Source organism: Vitis vinifera, chromosome 7 (assembly GCF_030704535.1).
Source record: "Vitis vinifera cultivar Pinot Noir 40024 chromosome 7, ASM3070453v1".
NCBI lineage: Eukaryota > Viridiplantae > Streptophyta > Magnoliopsida > Vitales > Vitaceae > Vitis > Vitis vinifera.
Genome location: NC_081811.1, coordinates 4,638,126 through 4,655,817, shown reverse-complemented (window position 1 = coordinate 4,655,817; position 17,692 = coordinate 4,638,126). Strand labels below are relative to the sequence as shown.

The following is a 17,692-nucleotide window of genomic DNA, read 5'->3' as shown; positions in this document are numbered from 1 at the left end:
TTAATAAGTCTAATTTTGAATAATTTCTGGTTGTAATATAAGAACATCATACCAAAAACATAAAAATGAGATCCAAGCTGATGATAATTTCAAGAAGAAACTAGATGGATATATATTTCGTAAAGATTTTTTAAACAAACTATATGAATTTAGTTGTATATTATGAAATTATTAATTTATATAGTAACGAGTTTTGTACGAAACTATACAATTTTTTTTTTTATAATGTGTTATTCTATAAATTCGGCAAATTATTAGTTCAACATGTTGGCCTTGAGTTGAGATTAGTAAAAACCATTATTTAACCAAGGTTATCAATTTATCTGAGTATTAGTTCCACCTTATATATACTTGCCGTCCTTAATATTTTTTATAGGATCAAAGGCTAGCAGATTATTTTGTGGATTTTATGATGATATTAGAATTCATATTTGATTAGAACTCTCATCTATATGCATATGATTATTTGGCTCTTCCACTCTTACTTTTTTCAGGAGAGTTGAAAGGATGGAGGAATGTAAGATGGTCGATTTGGCCATGTGCAAATGGGGGACCATAGTGTGCTAGTTGGTGCAGGTGAACTGGCAAAAGAAGAAGAGGAAGGCCAAAAAGAATCCGGGTTGAGGTGGTGAGACAAGAAGTTACTTGTCTAGGATGTAATGGAGGTTGAAAACGCTTAATCAGCTTCAGTCCTTACTTAATATATATATATATGTTGTCAACTGTCCACACTTCTGCATGGTAGCTATTGAGGGCCTTTCATTGGGGTTAGGAGTCATGATCACTGATATAAAATTTGGTAGCTTTTGTGCAACTGCCTGCAATATTGTTCTAGTTGCAACTGTCTCCCATATTCGGGTTATCCATTAATTGTCATCATTTGATCCAAGGCTTTGATTGTCAATTCAAAAGAAAATGATTTTTTTTCATGTTGAATTTTATGTGAAAAATGTAAAAGAAAATCAAATATAATTCAAATGAATTTTGAAAAAATATATGAAAATAATTTATTGATTTTAAATTTGTTTTTTATTTGTTTTTCATTTTTTCTTTCTTTCTATTTTCATTTCCTCATATTTTTGCTCAAATTTTCTAAAAATGAAACATAGTTTTACTATTTAATTTGTTAGAAACGGGAAACTTGGATGTCTTTTGTTATTTTAGATTGAGTTTTAATAAAGAAAATAATGACACAAAAGGTTTGCCTTCTCCTTATAGCTCAACCACATCCCTTATAGATTATCTCAATTTTTTAGACTACCATGAAATGCAAAGCTATTAGTTTCTCTCTTACCATTGATTCATCTTAGTAACTGAAAATGCTAAGGTGGTATAGTGGTACTTACAAAATTCTAAATCCGGATAGTTGAATATGTACGGTGAAATATAGTCTATCAAATAAGGGATAAACAAATGAAAGTAAGATATAATAATATAAACAAATAAAATTAGGTAGAAAGAATTAAAGTTAAAAATATATAAATAACATCGCTTGATTGTTGAAACATTTTTTATAATCAACCAGAAAAGTACATTTCTAACCGAGGGCATGGCTTCTCTAATGACTAAATTGTTTATACTAGCATTTAGTCATAAATGATCTAGATAATTAATGGAGGAAGGTGGGGGTTTAGTGTAGACCTCAACCAGAAAATGATCTATGAGGTGCTTTAATTTGATGGTGTTTGAAGGTGCTTAATTAGCTTAATGATGTGGATTTTAAAGTGGTTGTCATATTGAAAACTAGGTAATCGAATTCATCTTCTACTTTAAACTGATATATGCATATATATCATTGTACATATAGGATTAGACAACTCATGGTTGGATGTATATGCATATGCATATGTGTATATATATATATATATATATGTATGAGACATTCAACAATTCCAGTTTGACTATGCTACTGGTTCTTCCATAAGTTATCGTATGTTCAACAACAATAAATTTAAGAAAATTTGCAAGGGGAATAGACCGTTTGGCATCCACTAGTTCGTTGTAGGTTTGCATCATCATTTCACCAACCTACACAAATGGACCACCTGGTGAAACCAACCACCTTTACCAGTACATATAGTGGAGCATTTGGCTGGTCTAATGTATGACCATGACAAGGGGCTTCTCTTCATAATTTTCCATATCCCATTTCACCAATTCATTGACCTTAATGTTTTCAATGCCCAAAATAATTTCCCACATACTCTCCCTTCTCCCTTGTCGTAAGTGTTTCTTTTCTGCAAAGTCCAGGTAGGTATGAGGCATTAATGGGGCATAATGAAGTGGGGATCAGCAGTACACATCTAGGTATGGAACCATGTCTATGCTACATGACAGTTCACTATTGTGGAGTTAAATTGGGGTCCATGGGAAGATGTTGGACAAGGTTGATTCTCTCCCTTACGAATAACTCTAATTTATACTATTCATCTACTTCAAATGGTATCAGGATCATTGACTTGGTCTTCTTTATGAGGCCACCCACATAAACATTTAAGTCAAGTCCCCACAATCCCACGATGGCCCTGGCAATTCGCAGGATCCTGGTATAATAGATTGATGAAGTATTTACACGCATATGTGAATCTCATTGAAAATTGAAGGTAGTTGAAATTGGAGGTATGATGTTGACTTAGGCTATGTTTGTTCCCAGGAAATGAACAAAATGTTAAAGAAAATTAATTTTTTATGTTTTGTTGTATTATGAAAAATGAAAAATGTAAAAAAAAATCAAATATAATTAAAATTAATTAAAAATTTATATAATTTTAAATTATTTAATATTTATATTGATGAGTTAAGATAAATGAAATAAGTTTAAAATAGTAAATAAAAATAATTTATTGAATTTAAATTTATGTTTTATTTTTCTTCACTTTTTTTTCCTTTTTATTTTATTTCTCTTATATTTTTCTTTAAATTTTCCGAGAACTAGACATGACCTTAGTGGTTGGAGTTATGACAGTCGGTTCACTTCTTGCTTAACTTTCATACCAACATGTACTACGGGGAAAAAGAAAAAGAAAAAGAAGAAAAAGCTGGTCTTTTTCTGTTAAAGAAGCTCTATTAATTTTCTACAGAAAAGAGTTTTACCTAATTAACAAGGTGAGGTGAATTCAGGGTTGGATAGCATTTTCTAAGAAAACAGAAAAAAGAATGATGTGTATTAATTGTGAAGCAACTCCACTTTGATTCTCATATCCTATTATTGGGTGGCAATCCCTTTGAAAGGAAAGCATTATCTTGGTGGGCTTCACCAATCTTTTATATCCCAAGGAGGCCACATTTCTTCTCAGATTGGGTGCTCTTCATATCCCTGACTCCATCTCCATGAGGCAAAGCTGTTGGATGTAGCTTCAAATTGGCTTGAGCTCTATGACTCTTTTCCTGTTTACTACTCCTAAATCATAATAAGATATGAAAGGATTTTAAGTTTATCAAACCAAACATGAGGTTAATATACTTGAAATTAAACGTGGGACAAAGTTAAAAGTTTTAAAGATTAGTGAAATGATTTTTGGACTACTTCACTTTCATTGATATTCAACTACCAATTTTTTTTTAATAAAAACGATATTAATGAAAACACAATAGATTTTTATCAGAATTACTTTCAAATACAAATAATCATATTAAACGTAATCAAGTTCAAGGAAGCAATTTAGTTACATTTCAAAGATGACTTAATTGATTTGATTACTTGCTAATATAACATCGTTAGTTCAACCATTGAGAAATGGACATAGACCCCATATTTACAATAGAAGAGGAAAGTATAAAATTGCAGTGCCAACCCTTGATTCCAAATATATATAATAAGAGAGTTTAAGGCCAAAATAGTCTTTTTGAAGAAAAAAACAATCAAAGTAGATCTTCTCTTAATATATTTACCAATCTAATTTTTGCTATCACATGTTTATTCACGTGACTTATTTTTTTCTTTTTTTTGAGTGTATAAAACCATTGTGGTTTTGGCTTTTAAAACCAAGATTAACAATTATGGTTTAAAAATGAAATATATATATATATATATATATATATATATATATATATATATATATATATATATAAAGTTGAATTTGGTGTTCTAAGGACACACTAATAATATTTTGAACACAAGTCTAGATTGAGAATTATTTTTACAAAAAAAATTACTTTGATCAAACACTCGAATTCAAGGTCAAAATAGTCTTTTTGAAGAAAAAAATAACCAAAGTAGATCTCTTCCCAAAATATTTACCAATCAAATATTTGCTATCACATGTCCATTCATGTAACTTTTGTTTTTATTTTTAATTTTTTATTTTAATGTATAAAACCACGATAACAGTGATTTTGGCTTTAAATTTAAAACTATTCAATAACTGTAATTTTAAATTTAAAGCTAAAATCACAGTTATCAATGGTAGATTTTAAAATGAAATTTTTTTAAAAAATTAAAATTAAAATTGGCATTTTAGGGACATACTACTTTCACAAATATTTTGCAAACAAGTTTAGATTGAGAATTATTTTTATAAAAACAATTACTTTGACCGGAAACGCGGATAAGGCAATGGTCCCCCTCCTCTAGCAGCGGTCAATCTAACCTACATCATATGCCAATGGTGAACACATGTTGCATGGATGAGTCTAACACGTCACGTATTTGAAATAAGTTCAACTACATTATTTTCTTCCTTTGTCTTTTCCCCTACTACAAAGATCAACCAATAATCATACACTTTTTTTTGGGATTTACACGTGGGTTAGAGTTCATTGAGGTGAGCTTTCACCTCATCATTAGTGTGTGTATTGAATGCGTAGCCATACTCCATTGACCAGTTTTGTAGACTAGTCAAATGACAAAGAAAATAAAGATTAATTTACTAACATGTTGCATGATTTTTTAATAATATAACTGAAAAATCTTAAATTTATTTAACAGAAAGTTCTTTTCTCCATGAAAGTATTCTACTGAACCAGTTGAAGATGGAAAATGATGTGAAATTAAGTTCTTAAGCTGTCATGATCATTTGTGATAGCACAAAGCATATGGGTGTAGAGGGGAAAAGGGATTTTTGTTGTTATGATCCAGAGAAACGTTTTGCAGGGATGTTGCTTGGCTGGATGGAAAAGAAACGTTTTGTTTTCGAGGAAGTAGAAAGTTCAAAGTATAAAATACAAAGCATTTATGGAAGTGACAGAACGCTTTAACACTATTTTCAACTGTACCAACCAACACATTTAACGTGAGCTGCAGCCTTCTTTCTTCTATAAATTCAAGCCACCTTCCTGTGTTTCATCATTTCCGGCTTTGAGTTTCACTATCCTCCACTGTAAGTTATCTGATTTTTGGTGGTTCCATTTTTTTTCTTTTATTTTCTTTTTAAATTTTAAGTAATGGGTTTTAGTGGGTTTATCAGAATTGGCTTCTATCTTCAACTCTTTTTCGTGCATGTGGTTGGTTTTTTGGCCAAGTGTTCATGCAGTGAAGGGTTTTTAAAGGGTTTATGGTCGGTGTTTTTTTATTGTTTGTAGACGCTGGAGGGTCACATGGGTGTGTTGTTTGCAGAGGACGTATGGGTTTTAATGTTTTAGGTGCGCCCACCATTTTGTGTGACTGTTTTGATGGTTTTTGGTTGTATTTCCATGAATCGTTGTTGTCCTTTTTCTCAATGAGGTGTTTGGTTGCTGAGAAAATGTTCTCCCAAGCCTGAATTTTGAGGGGCTTGCTCAAATTTCATTGGTTCATCATACATTAACCAAAAAAGTCAAGTTGAGTTTTATTGAGTTCAGATTTTCTCTGGGTTATACTTGTACACCTATTTTTTTCTCACTCTTTTGTAGTGGTCATCATTGATGACTTTTTTTTTTCCACCCACTATGCTGGAATTCTAAGACTTTCTTTTGAATCTTTTCCATATTAGTCTTTTTCCTGCTGATTCTTCTTTTGTTCAGGTTTCTCGACGGTGGACAATGAAGACTTTTGCAGTTCAAGTTGAAAATGGAAGGGAAGGGCGAGATGGGAAGCCGTCTGTTGGTCCTGTGTATCGGAATTTTCTAGCCAAAAGTGGGTTTCCACCAATGGATTCCAATTTAAATACAGCTTGGGATAATCTCAGGTAAATTGAAGACATGTAGTTTATGTTTGGAATGTTGGAAAGAGAATAGGAACGAGAAATCAATTTCATTCTTCTCATTCATTGAAGTGTTTGGATTATTTTTTAGAATGGAAATAGAAATAAGAAATTCATTGTCGTGGAAACCAAATCCCACTCTGAAAAGGATTTTGATTTCTCTTTTCTACATGGGATTATGATTCATCCAATTTCCATTCTTATTCCCGTGCATCAAACACAACCATACTGTCATATTTTGTTCATAATAGTGACTGGAATAAAATGTCTCCTGCAGTCCATTCAATTAACAACAAAGAGATATTTCACTGCAGGATATCGAGTGAGAAGTATCCCGGGAATAGGATGCTTGGATGGCGAGAATTCGTTGGTGGGAAGGTATGTATTAACTGAAAGCAAGGTAGTTGTAAAATATTGGTGTAAAGTTGCCTAACTTTTATTTGGTCTTTTTAGTTAGGGCCATATAAGTGGAAAACATACAGGGAAGTCTATGAGGAAATTCTCCATATTGGTTCTGCATTACAGGCGTCGGGTGCTCAACCTGTAAGCATATTGGCTTGTGATTCTAAGTACAGGAATCAGGGTGTTGAAGCAATCCTTTTCTTTTATTTTTTGGAACTTTTCTTAACAACTTTAATGATTGCCTGTCACAGGGCTCCCGCGTGGGGATTTATGGATCAAACTGCCCCCAATGGATTGTGGCAATGGAGGTCTGTTTGAACATTTTATTCAATCTTGAGTTTTTCATTGCTGAAGTTCATTGATGATGGGTTTAATGGATTCATAGTTTGGAATTTCTCTAGGCTTGCAGTGCTTACAGTTTGATTTGCGTTCCTCTCTATGACACCCTTGGTAATCTTCTGTTCTCCTCTTGTATCATTTTAGCACCAGGAGCAGTCTAGTCCTTGAGTGTATCGGTATCTGTTAGGCATTAGTCTGCTTCAATGTTGAATATATCTGTTCCCTATATTTTGAGCTATACATTTGAACTTGTTATGGGTTTACTTGGAGGCAGGGCCAGGGGCTGTGGATTATATAATAGATCATGCAGAGGTTGATTTTGTTTTCGTCCAAGATAAGAAAGTGAAAGAAGTGAGGAAAAAAAATTATATTTTGCTTTAACTTAATCTTGAAAGCAAATTTTTTTCTGATTGGCACGTATACTCATGTTTGCAGCTTCTAAACCCTGATTGTAGATCTGCTAAAAGGCTGAAATGTGAGAATAACTAAATCACCTTTTGTTATCTGCTGCTGCTGGAAGACATTCTAGTGACTTTCTTCATTGTTGCAGTGATGGTTTGCTTTACTTCACCGACAGAGGAACAGAAGGACAAGGCAGCCGACATTGGAATCAAACCATATTCATGGGATGAGTTCCTCCATATGGTTAGTTTCTCAATGTTTTGTTTTCCCATCGTGTGGGACTCACTTCCTTAGTAAATTGATGGTAATATACATATTTAGCCCTTCATAAATTCAACTTCAAATGGGGTAGAATACAATACACATAGCTCTTTGGCTTGGATGGAACCCCCACCAAAGCTAGGGGTAGTTGTCATCTTCTAGAATAAATTTTCGTCCTCACTTTGTAGCATACTAGTTCAGTTCTCTTCACATACTTTTCTTTTGTAGTTGATTTCCAAAGTCTCTTGTTCATCAGGGAAAAGAAAATCCATCCGAGGTCTTTCCACCTCAGCCTTTGGACATATGTACGATAATGTACACAAGTGGAACCAGTGGAGATCCTAAAGGCGTTGTTCTGACACATGAAAATGTTACAACAATTGTAAGAGGGGTTGATATTTTTATGGAACAGTTTGAAGACAAGGTAAAACAATGATTGAACCTCTGAATGCTTTTGTGTGGTGTACTTCTTACACTGTCGTGCTATTCAATGAGGATGTGGTCTCTTGATGTTTCTTTCTTCAATCTCCACTTCTATTTTCTTGAGAGGATAATGCGTATGTAAATTGTCGTCTATTAATCGTGAAGCCGTTTACTGGACCATTCAACTTTTGTTGGATGAGACCTTATTAGGATTTAAGAAATTTCTTAATGTTAAATCTCTGTATTTCTTTTGTCTCTCTATTGTCAACCAAGAACATATGATGTGTTGCACGATCAAGATTGTTCAGGTCAACCTTGAACTTAGTCTCTGCATGGGAAGCACATCCCATGGTGGCTGCTTGTATGCCCCTGGCACAATTATTTAGAAATATATTCATATGATTATTACCATGGATTTATTCACAGATGCTTTTGTTTTTATTCTCCTTATTCTGACATTTGGATTTGTGATTTGGATAGATGACAGTAGATGATGTGTATCTATCTTTCCTGCCCTTGGCTCATATCCTGGACCGCATAATTGAGGAATATTTCTTCCATAAGGGTGCTTCTGTTGGGTACTATCATGGGGTATGCTGCTAGAACTCTCTGTTTTGTCATTTCAACTTAAGATCTCCCTATGATCTGTGGAAATTAGGGGGGGAAGGAAACTTAGTGTTCATGCTCTCTTGTTTGGAAGGGAAAATGAAAAATATAATGGAGAAGCAGTGGTGGTTGGTGGTAAACTGGTGATGGGATGAAAATACAGGCCATATGATGACCAGAAGAGTAGTGACAACAATGTTTAGAGATGTTTAGTTTCCAATGGCAGTCTGGTTGTTCTGATGGTAAGATGGTGTCTATCAGTTGGTGGTCATTATGGTTAGGATGGTGTTTGCAGCAGTGATGCTAGTGATGACAGCAGAAGTTGTCAGTTCTGGGGTTCAAAATTAGAGATTTTCCTGCCCTCCCTTAATTGTTTAAAGATATTTTGTTAAAATCCTTCCAATATTTTCTTTTTCTTTTGATAAGAACTTCATCCTGACAATCAAACGAAGGAACTTATATTCTTTAATATTTCTTTATTTCTGGAAATCATATGAAAGTGCTAGGATTGATTCCAAAAGCTTTTCTACAATCATCATTTCTTTTCTAAAATGATGTTAATTCTTATTTGAAGGATATGAATGCACTGAGGGAAGATTTAATGGAGTTGAAGCCAACCCTTTTTGCTGGTGTACCTCGGGTTTTCGAAAGAGTGCATGAAGGCAGGGAAAATTTGTTGGTGAACTGTTAGCAAGAGCTATATCGTTTTTTACCAATTTGACTGAACTCACTTATCCAGTTAAGCACATCCTTATTTCAGGTATCAAAAAGGCAGTACAAGAACTCAATCCAATAAGGAGGAGAATTTTCGGCGTTCTCTACAAATAGTAAGTTGATTCATTATTTCATTTCTCAATGTTTCTCTATCTGCAATAACTGGTTATTTTATTCATTTCCCATACATTATAGTTATGATACTGCTATTTTACATTGTTATACAGCAAACTTTCATGGATGAATTCAGGGTATAAACATAGAGAGGCATCACCATTGGCTGATCTGCTAGCTTTCAGAAAGGTTGTTTCTATTCTCCTTTATTATAATCCTGGTGTTTCAAACCTGAAATTCTAGCTGCAAGTTGTAGCTCATGCACCAAGGTTCTATGTAATTCATGGGTGGATATCAAACTTATTCAATCAGCACACCTCTTTTTTGCATCCATTGTTACGAGGATCCTTGTTTTGAACACTTGTGGGTTTGTAACTACTTTGATTAAATGGAACAATTCTCCTCATATCAATCTCCTTCCTGTTTTCCAGGAAAATGAAGTTTCTAGATGAGTTATTTGGTTGTGAAATGTCTTTTGTTTTTGTTTAGGTCAAAGCGAGGCTAGGTGGTCGGGTTCGATTAATAATATCTGGGGGTGCTCCCTTGAGCACTGAGGTGGAAGAATTCTTGAGAGTCACTTCCTGTGCCTTTTTAACACAAGGCTATGGTAAGGAAGAACGTTGTCTTTGGCACAAGGAGAAATAACAACAAACTAGTTTGCTTAACTTTCTCTAAGGCCTACTGTAGCAAAGGCAAGATGGTAGATTACTAACAGGAGGGAAAATAATGCTATAAGCCGATGTTATTCTTGATGAAATGCCAACATATCCTGAAATAGATTTACTTTGAAAATTGAGATCAACTGTAGTAGATCATACTGATGGAGTTCTTCTCTAGACCTGAACCAGTGCCATTTCAATTTTTTCATACAGCTTATACACACATTCAACCATTCCCATTGTGGTTCATTCAGGGTTGACAGAAACTTGTGGATTGACTTCCATTGGCTTTCCGGATGAAATGAGCATGATTGGAACTGTTGGTGCAGTATCTGTATACAGTGAGTTGCGCCTGGAGGAGGTTCCAGAGATGGGCTACGATCCATTTGGGGATCCTCCAAGGGGTGAGATATGTGTGAGGGGGAAAACCATTTTTGCTGGGTACCACAAGAATCCAGAACTCACACTAGAATCCATCAGAGACGGGTGGTTTCATACAGGTTGAGCAGAGCCACTTCACAATAGACAAAATTGTTTATGAAAGATTTGTGTTCTAATATTTCTATTGTTTGGTATTGTCAGGAGATATCGGGGAGATGCTTCCAAATGGGGTTCTCAAGATCATTGATAGGAAGAAGAATCTTGTAAAACTCTCCCAAGGAGAATACGTCGCAGTTGAATATCTGGAAAAGGTCTATGGTACAGCAGACATTGTTGAAGATGTGAGCCTTTTTTCCAGTTTAAGTTGATTGTGTCAAAAATGTCATTTGTTCTGATTACTAATTTATTGAAATTTTGATCTTTTTTCTTCTAGATTTGGGTCTATGGAAACAGCTTTAAGTCGATGCTGGTTGCAGTGGTTGTACCACATGAAGAGAACACTAAAAAGTGGGCAGATTTAAATGGCCATAAGGGTTCCTTATCTGAACTATGTTCACTTAATCTGCTACATAGTTATGTCCTCTCTGAGCTTAAGGCTGCAGCAGAGTTAAGCAAGGTAACCTCTACTGAATTTGTGAGTTTGTGAATTGATACAAATGTGCATTTTTATTTTTATTTTCATTTTCTGTCCATAACTCAAGCCTTCTAGTCTTGGATATTGGGTGCAGAAAAACTGGATTTTGATTGTTGGATTCAAAGCATCAGTTCAACATGAAGAAATTATATATATATTATGATATCCTACAAAGGATACCGGAAAAAGTTTCTAACACTGTATATGTATTGAGCTTACTTAACTATGTAGATGTATTTCAAAACCGTGAGGGCTTATTAAAATCCCATGAGACACGACTTCCTCATGAGGGATTACTATTTCTTTCTGCTCTTTTTGTCGTTTTTTTTTTTTTCTTTTTTGTTCTTTGAATGTTCTTTTTAACAATTTCTGCTATCCTTCAAACCAGCTGAGAGGCTTTGAACACATCAAAGGAGTAATTTTGGAAGCCAGGCTATTTGAAGCAGAACAAGATTTGGTGACTCCAACCTTGAAGAAGAGAAGAGATAAAATGCTTAAACATTACCAGGTATATATATATATATATATATATAGGGTTTGTCCCCTAATTTTTCTTCTTGATTTTCTGAAAATAATCCTAATAATAGGGACCTAACAAGAGTGATTAATACTATTGTGCAGGCCAAAATTGATGAACTATATGCAAATTTGGGTGAAGGGAGACACAAAGGGTAATGTCTGGAGTGCTGTAATATGGTTGGGTTTGTCCATGAACTAAAGAGTATGATATGTAGTTTCACCTCCAACCAATAAACTAGTCCCTGACACTTGCTTAATAAAATCAGGGCCTTGTGTGTGATGATACACTGATACTTCATTTCCTAGACAATGTCATCACCATACATCATAATCATAATCTTAAGCATTCCAATTTCATTCGTAATTTAAAAGCTCTTTCCCATTGTAAGAAAGGTTGCACTTTATTTTTATTTTTGAACACTTCAAGTGTTTCAAAAAAGAATAATTTTTAATATTTTTTTTAGTTACTTATAATATTCTTAATCTGATTTCCATGGTTTTAAATATTTTCTTATTTTACATATTTATATAATGATTTTTGTTTTAAAAAAAAAGGAAAGCGTACACGATAGATAGAGCAAGTCACTCCATTTACATGAGGGTACTTGTAAATGGATGGAACAATACGAGTGATTTGGGAAATAGCTATCGAAAAATAAGAAAAAACAATTAAATTTTTTTTTTCCAGATAATATTGGAAAAATAGAAGATCGCAAATTGCTCGTTAAGACAGCATGAAAAATAGAGTAAATCAAAGAAGACAAGATTTATCTTATTCAACTTAATCACTTAATTTATTAATAAATTTTACAAATATATACTCAAACTCTCTAAACCTCTTTTTACCCTATACCTAATACACTTTCTGTATATCTCTTTTTCACTTTTCTCTCACTTTTGGTCTATTTCTCTTCACTCATCTTACTTTTTTGCTCTTTCTTTAGAAATTATATGTAAAACCATATATTTACTGGGTTAACCTTAAACCTATTGATTTTATAATTTTAGTTAAACTCAAAAAGGTAATTTACTTGAACAAAAACTATGATTATTGACTCTTCTAAAAATAAAAAATAAATAATTTGATTCAAATACAAGTAATCTTCACCTTGACACAAATTCTCTTATTCTTGCATAATTAATGAAAATAAATAAGTGTCAAGTTTAAAATTTTATGGAACTTCACTTGAGAAACCGTCTTTATTTCTTCACCACTTCATTCTTTTTACAATTAGTCTCATTCTTGTGTCAATGAGTACTCTTAGCCAAAAACAAAGTCTTCATCGTCTTGCTACATTCATCTATTTTGACAACTTTTTTAGCATTAACATAAAACTCTTCAACACATGACTCCGCCATCGTAAAATTGTCTTACTGATCAAGATGTATAATTTATTTTTTATTTCATTTTATCTTTTCCTCATTTGTTGTTATCAAAGCATCTTTATTAACATTCATAATGTTGTTTTTGGCAAAATAAATCATAGCCTAAAATGTTCAAAACCCTCCTAAGAAATTAAGTTCCTTCTCAATTTAGGAATATGCTTAACATTACTTAATATTCTCACGACACTATCAAGCTTCTTCATATTCATGATACCAATCTTAATGGCTTTAGAGTTGTCATTTTTGTGGCAATAATTACACCCTAGATCCCTTCAAATGTGTGATTGAGAACATCATAATATCTCCCCCGTGATTTGCTCCTACCATGATGTGATTTTGAATTCATTACAAGAGTTTGTCCAATATGAGACAAACAACTTGGTTGTTTGATATTTTCTTTCTCCAAAAAAGTAGTTGGCACCTCGTTCATAACCAACGTTGTCTTTCCAATTAAAAGTATAATTACCACTCTCTTATATGATTTTAATAGGGATGCTAATAAAATAATAGGTGGATCTTTCTTATCAACCTCAATATCTACACTCAATAAATGGGTGATACACTTGTTAAATTTATTTATATGATTCTTAACATTCATTTCTTCATTCATCTTTAACTCAAATAGTTGTTTATTTAAATATAACGTATTTGTTAAGGATTTTGATATATAATTTTTTTCTAACCTTTCCCATAAATTATTAGAGATTACTCATTCAAAATATTGTATTTTATTTTTAAAATTAGACTTAAATAAATAATGTTTACTGCTCTTGTTTCTAATTCTTCCTATTCTTTATTATATGAAAATATCTAAATATCTTTAATAATACTCTTTCAAATATTGAAATTATTATTTCCATCAAATGGAAAAAAATGGAAACTCTTGATGCCATTAATTAGGAAAAACATAACACCAAAATACAATAAAATAAAATAAAGTAAATTAAAGAAGACAAAAAATTTACATGATTCAGGTTAATTGTTAACGTCTACTAGAAAGAAAGAGAGATCAAATTATTATAAAACTTAAAAAACATAGACTCAAACTCTCCGTTTCTCTCTAATCAAACACAGTAGACCATTTGTCTCTCTCTTCACTCTAATCCCACCTTTTTACTCTCTTTAGAGATCCTATGTAAAAGGCATATATTTATAGTCATAATTTTAGTCAAACTCAAAAAAGTAATATACCCGAATATAAACTTTATGAATATTGACTTCCTAAAAATAAAAAATGAATAATCTCAATTGAATACTAACATAAAAGACCCTATTTTTTATTTTCCAAAAAAAATAAATTACAAACCTCTAAAAAATAGTTTTATATCTGTAAAAAGATAAAACTATTTAAAAAAAACAGTTACCGAAATCTTCATGGGTGAGTTTTGGCAGACCACATGGTTGATTGCTTCTCGTAGAGCCCAGATTTTAATTTAATAATCCTTGGTAAGGGAATGGCACACAGTGCTCTAACACATACAGTTTTGGGCCTGGGCTTCTCCGCAACCATAATTTGGGGTAGGGTTCCATTTGGGGCTAAATTAGGTGTGCCGTGCACGGCCCAATATCTAATTTTCTGGCTGTTGAACCTCACCAGTGCGCCGGTTAGCTATTCAAGTCGCCATGGGCACATTAGATAAGGTCGTCCCATTTATATCACGCCATATTTATACTCTTTCGACCGCCAATTTGAATCGCCTCATTAACGGCTATATTCGCAAAGGTAATCTAAGAGATGCTCGTAAACTGTTCGATCAAAACCCCACATCACGAAATACCGTCATATGGAACACAATAATATCTGCATACATTCAAAACGATGAACCGCACAATGCCCAGAACCTGTTTGATGAAATGCCTGACCGAGACATAGTTTCATGGAACACAGCATTATCAGGGTTGAAAAAGATCAAAAACCCAGAAGGGGTTTACCTTTGTTTCCTGAAAATGAGAAGGGTTGGTCTAAAACCCAATGAATTCACCTTATCGATAATGATTAGCGCGATTTTGGATACAGTGTTCAATGTTTTGACCCCACAAATTCATGCCGTCGTTGTTTCTTTAGGGTTCAATTCGAGTGTGTTTGTTGGGTCAGCGTTGATGAGAGGTTACGCGCATGTTGGGGATCGGGTGGCTTTAGGTAGGGTGTTTGATGAGATCTCAATAAAGAATGTTGCTTCATGGAACGCACTAGTTTTGGGGTATATGGATCTGGGGGACACAGATGAGGCTCAGAGAGTTTTCGGCTTAATGCCCGAGAGGAATGTTGTTTCTTGGACTACTTTGGTTAATGGGTACATTGGCAATAAGAAGACCAGTGCCGCTAGATCGGTCTTTGATAGAATGACTGAACGGAATGTTGTTTCATGGACGGTTATGATTAGCGGGTATGTGCAGAATGGCAAGTTTGTGGATGCTTTGAGGCTGTTTCTCTTGATGTTGAGATCAGGGACACAGGGAAATCACTTTACGTTGTCGAGTGTGTTAGAAGCTTGTGCAGGGTGCTCTTCTCTTCTATTAGGCAAGCAAGTTCATTTGAACGTTTTGAAGTCCGGTATACCAGATGATGTAATCTTGTCAACCTCCCTTGTTGACATGTATGCCAAATGTGGGGACATTGAGGCGGCATTTTGCATTTTTCAATCAATGCCCAAGAAGAATTTGGTGTCATGGAATTCTATAATAGGGGGGTACGCCAGGCATGGGCTGGGCACACGAGCATTGGAAGAGTTTGAGAGGATGAAAAGGCTTGGGATTAGGCCTGATCACGTTACATTTGTTAATGTTCTATCAGCATGTGCTCATGGAGGACTGGTTGAACAAGGGGAAAGGGAGTTTTACTCAATGGAGACGGAGTTTGGAATACAAGCAGCCGTGGAACATTATGCTTGCATGGTAGACCTTTTCGGGAGAGCTGGGCAGCTAGAGAAAGCAGAGGAATTGATCAAGGGAATGCCATTGGAACCCGACGTGGTTGTGTGGGGTGCATTGCTCGGAGCCTGTGGCTTGCACTCAAATTTGGAACTGGGTACCTTTGCTGCTGATGGGATTCGGAGACTGGAACAAGATCATCCTGTCATGTACTCCACGCTTTTGAAGATTCATGGTGAAAAGGGTGTGTGGACTAGTGTACTTGAGTTGAAGAAGAAGATGAAAGAGCAAGGTGCTAGAAAGCAGACGGCAGGTAGTTGGATAGAATCATCTTACGGTGTGGGATGAGCGTATCCGACATTCTTGACTACAAAGCCTATGCAAATCATTAGCTGGACAAGGCAAGTGGAGACAAGTTCCGGACATTAAATGATCATGTCTAGCTAAACTGAGGTTTATGATCGACTTTTCAATCTCGATAATGATAGAATGATAGAATGATAGAGTGGAAAACACTCTCCGGCCGGCCCTTGCACTAATGCATCGTACTCAAAGAGGTTGAAAGTATACCAAAAACAAGATATAAATAACAGAATCAATAATAATAATAATAATAAGGACGACACAGAAAATAAGGTACAATGAATTGAATCTAGTACAAAACAAACACTAAATAGAGTTTTGAGGGTAAAATAGTATTTTCATATAAAAAAATATTAGCTTTAGCTCCCTACAAAACTTATCTTTAAATTAACCCTTTTATTGTCACATAAGAGCCATATCATTATTTTATTTTATTTTTAAATTTAAGTTGAAGCCTCAATTGTCATCTGAGGCTTCATTTTTGAACTAAGTCTCAGAGTAAGTTCGAATGACGTAACATGAAACCTAGTAGTCCGAAAGCGCCATGAAGAGCAACAAAAGTCCACAAACCACCTAATTGATACCAACGAGTAAAATCTCCTTGTGCTTCAAGATCCCATAGTAACAATAAAGAATGTGCTAAACTATTAGTAGGGGTAGAAACTACGGCGGTTAAGAAATTGCAACCTTCCAAATAGGAACTAGCCAATCCATAGGTATATCATGAAGTTACAAAGGTTGAACCTGTAAACCAACCCCCCAAAAAGAGCAATAGACTGGACCAACCTACAAAAACGAAACGGTCCCTTCGTAACCAGTCATCCATAATATCAAATAAATCGCTTTTGTCTTTGGTCCTATTCAACTACTTCAACCATTTCCGAACACCTCATAGCATTTTCAAGGCATCCGAGGATTCAATCATTTATATATGATTTGATTTCTTGTACACTGCCCCTTCTAATGCTAATGGGTTTCAAGGATAAAAATCCTTTATTGATCCATATATTGACCTAGGTAAATCCATGAACTCAATTGGACCGAGGTTTCATTTTTTAATTTTATATTTTATTTATATGTCATATAATTTTATTATTTTAAGATTATTAATTAATTGATTAATAAAATATTTATTTATCAAATTATCTTTATTGAAGTAATATTACATCTTTAAGTTTAAATATATAAATTTTTATTATTAAAATATATATTTTTAATTTCAATACTAATTTATAATTTAATATTTTTAATTAAATTTTAAAATAAATAAAAAATAACTAAAGCCTCCTCTACCAATTGAGATTTTAGTTAAAAAATGAAACCTCAATTGACAAAGGCTTAGTTCAAAAATGAAACCCTCTACTTAAATTTCCAAAAAAGAAAAAAAATTATGACAAGACTCCTATGTGGTAATAAAAGGATTAATTTGAAAATAAGTTTTGTAAAGGGACTAAAACTGACATTTCCTTACATGCAAGGCTATTTTGCCCCCAAACTCC

The 17,692-nt window shown here is 33.8% G+C and overlaps 2 protein-coding genes across 4 annotated transcripts; both read left to right on the top strand.

The window, feature by feature from the left end:
- The first annotated feature begins 5,188 nt into the window (after window positions 1-5,188).
- LOC100248587 (long chain acyl-CoA synthetase 1) lies at window positions 5,189-11,937 on the top strand. Of its 3 annotated transcripts, none has more exons than XM_002278309.5 (20): window positions 5,189-5,318; window positions 5,941-6,104; window positions 6,434-6,497; window positions 6,573-6,662; window positions 6,773-6,829; window positions 6,923-6,971; window positions 7,135-7,211; window positions 7,296-7,335; window positions 7,411-7,505; window positions 7,780-7,947; window positions 8,427-8,537; window positions 9,127-9,214; window positions 9,313-9,379; window positions 9,494-9,569; window positions 9,870-9,987; window positions 10,294-10,539; window positions 10,622-10,761; window positions 10,854-11,036; window positions 11,443-11,562; window positions 11,676-11,937. In XM_002278309.5, exons 2-20 carry the CDS (start codon window positions 5,959-5,961, stop codon window positions 11,727-11,729), a joined length of 1,989 nt encoding a protein of 662 aa, XP_002278345.1. In that variant the 5' UTR covers window positions 5,189-5,318; window positions 5,941-5,958; the 3' UTR covers window positions 11,730-11,937. The 3 variants fall into 3 exon arrangements, with proteins under 3 accessions (XP_002278345.1, XP_010652282.1, XP_019076568.1); XM_010653980.2 differs by lacking the exon at window positions 5,189-5,318 and adding an exon at window positions 5,521-5,580; XM_019221023.2 differs by lacking the exon at window positions 5,189-5,318 and adding an exon at window positions 5,648-5,757.
- Window positions 11,938-14,435: 2,498 nt separating this feature from the next.
- LOC104879800 (pentatricopeptide repeat-containing protein At4g02750) lies at window positions 14,436-16,410 on the top strand. Its single transcript, XM_010653979.3, has one exon. The coding sequence runs from the start codon at window positions 14,583-14,585 to the stop codon at window positions 16,176-16,178; it is 1,596 nt and encodes a 531-aa protein (XP_010652281.1). The 5' UTR covers window positions 14,436-14,582; the 3' UTR covers window positions 16,179-16,410.
- The last annotated feature ends 1,282 nt before the right edge of the window (window positions 16,411-17,692 follow it).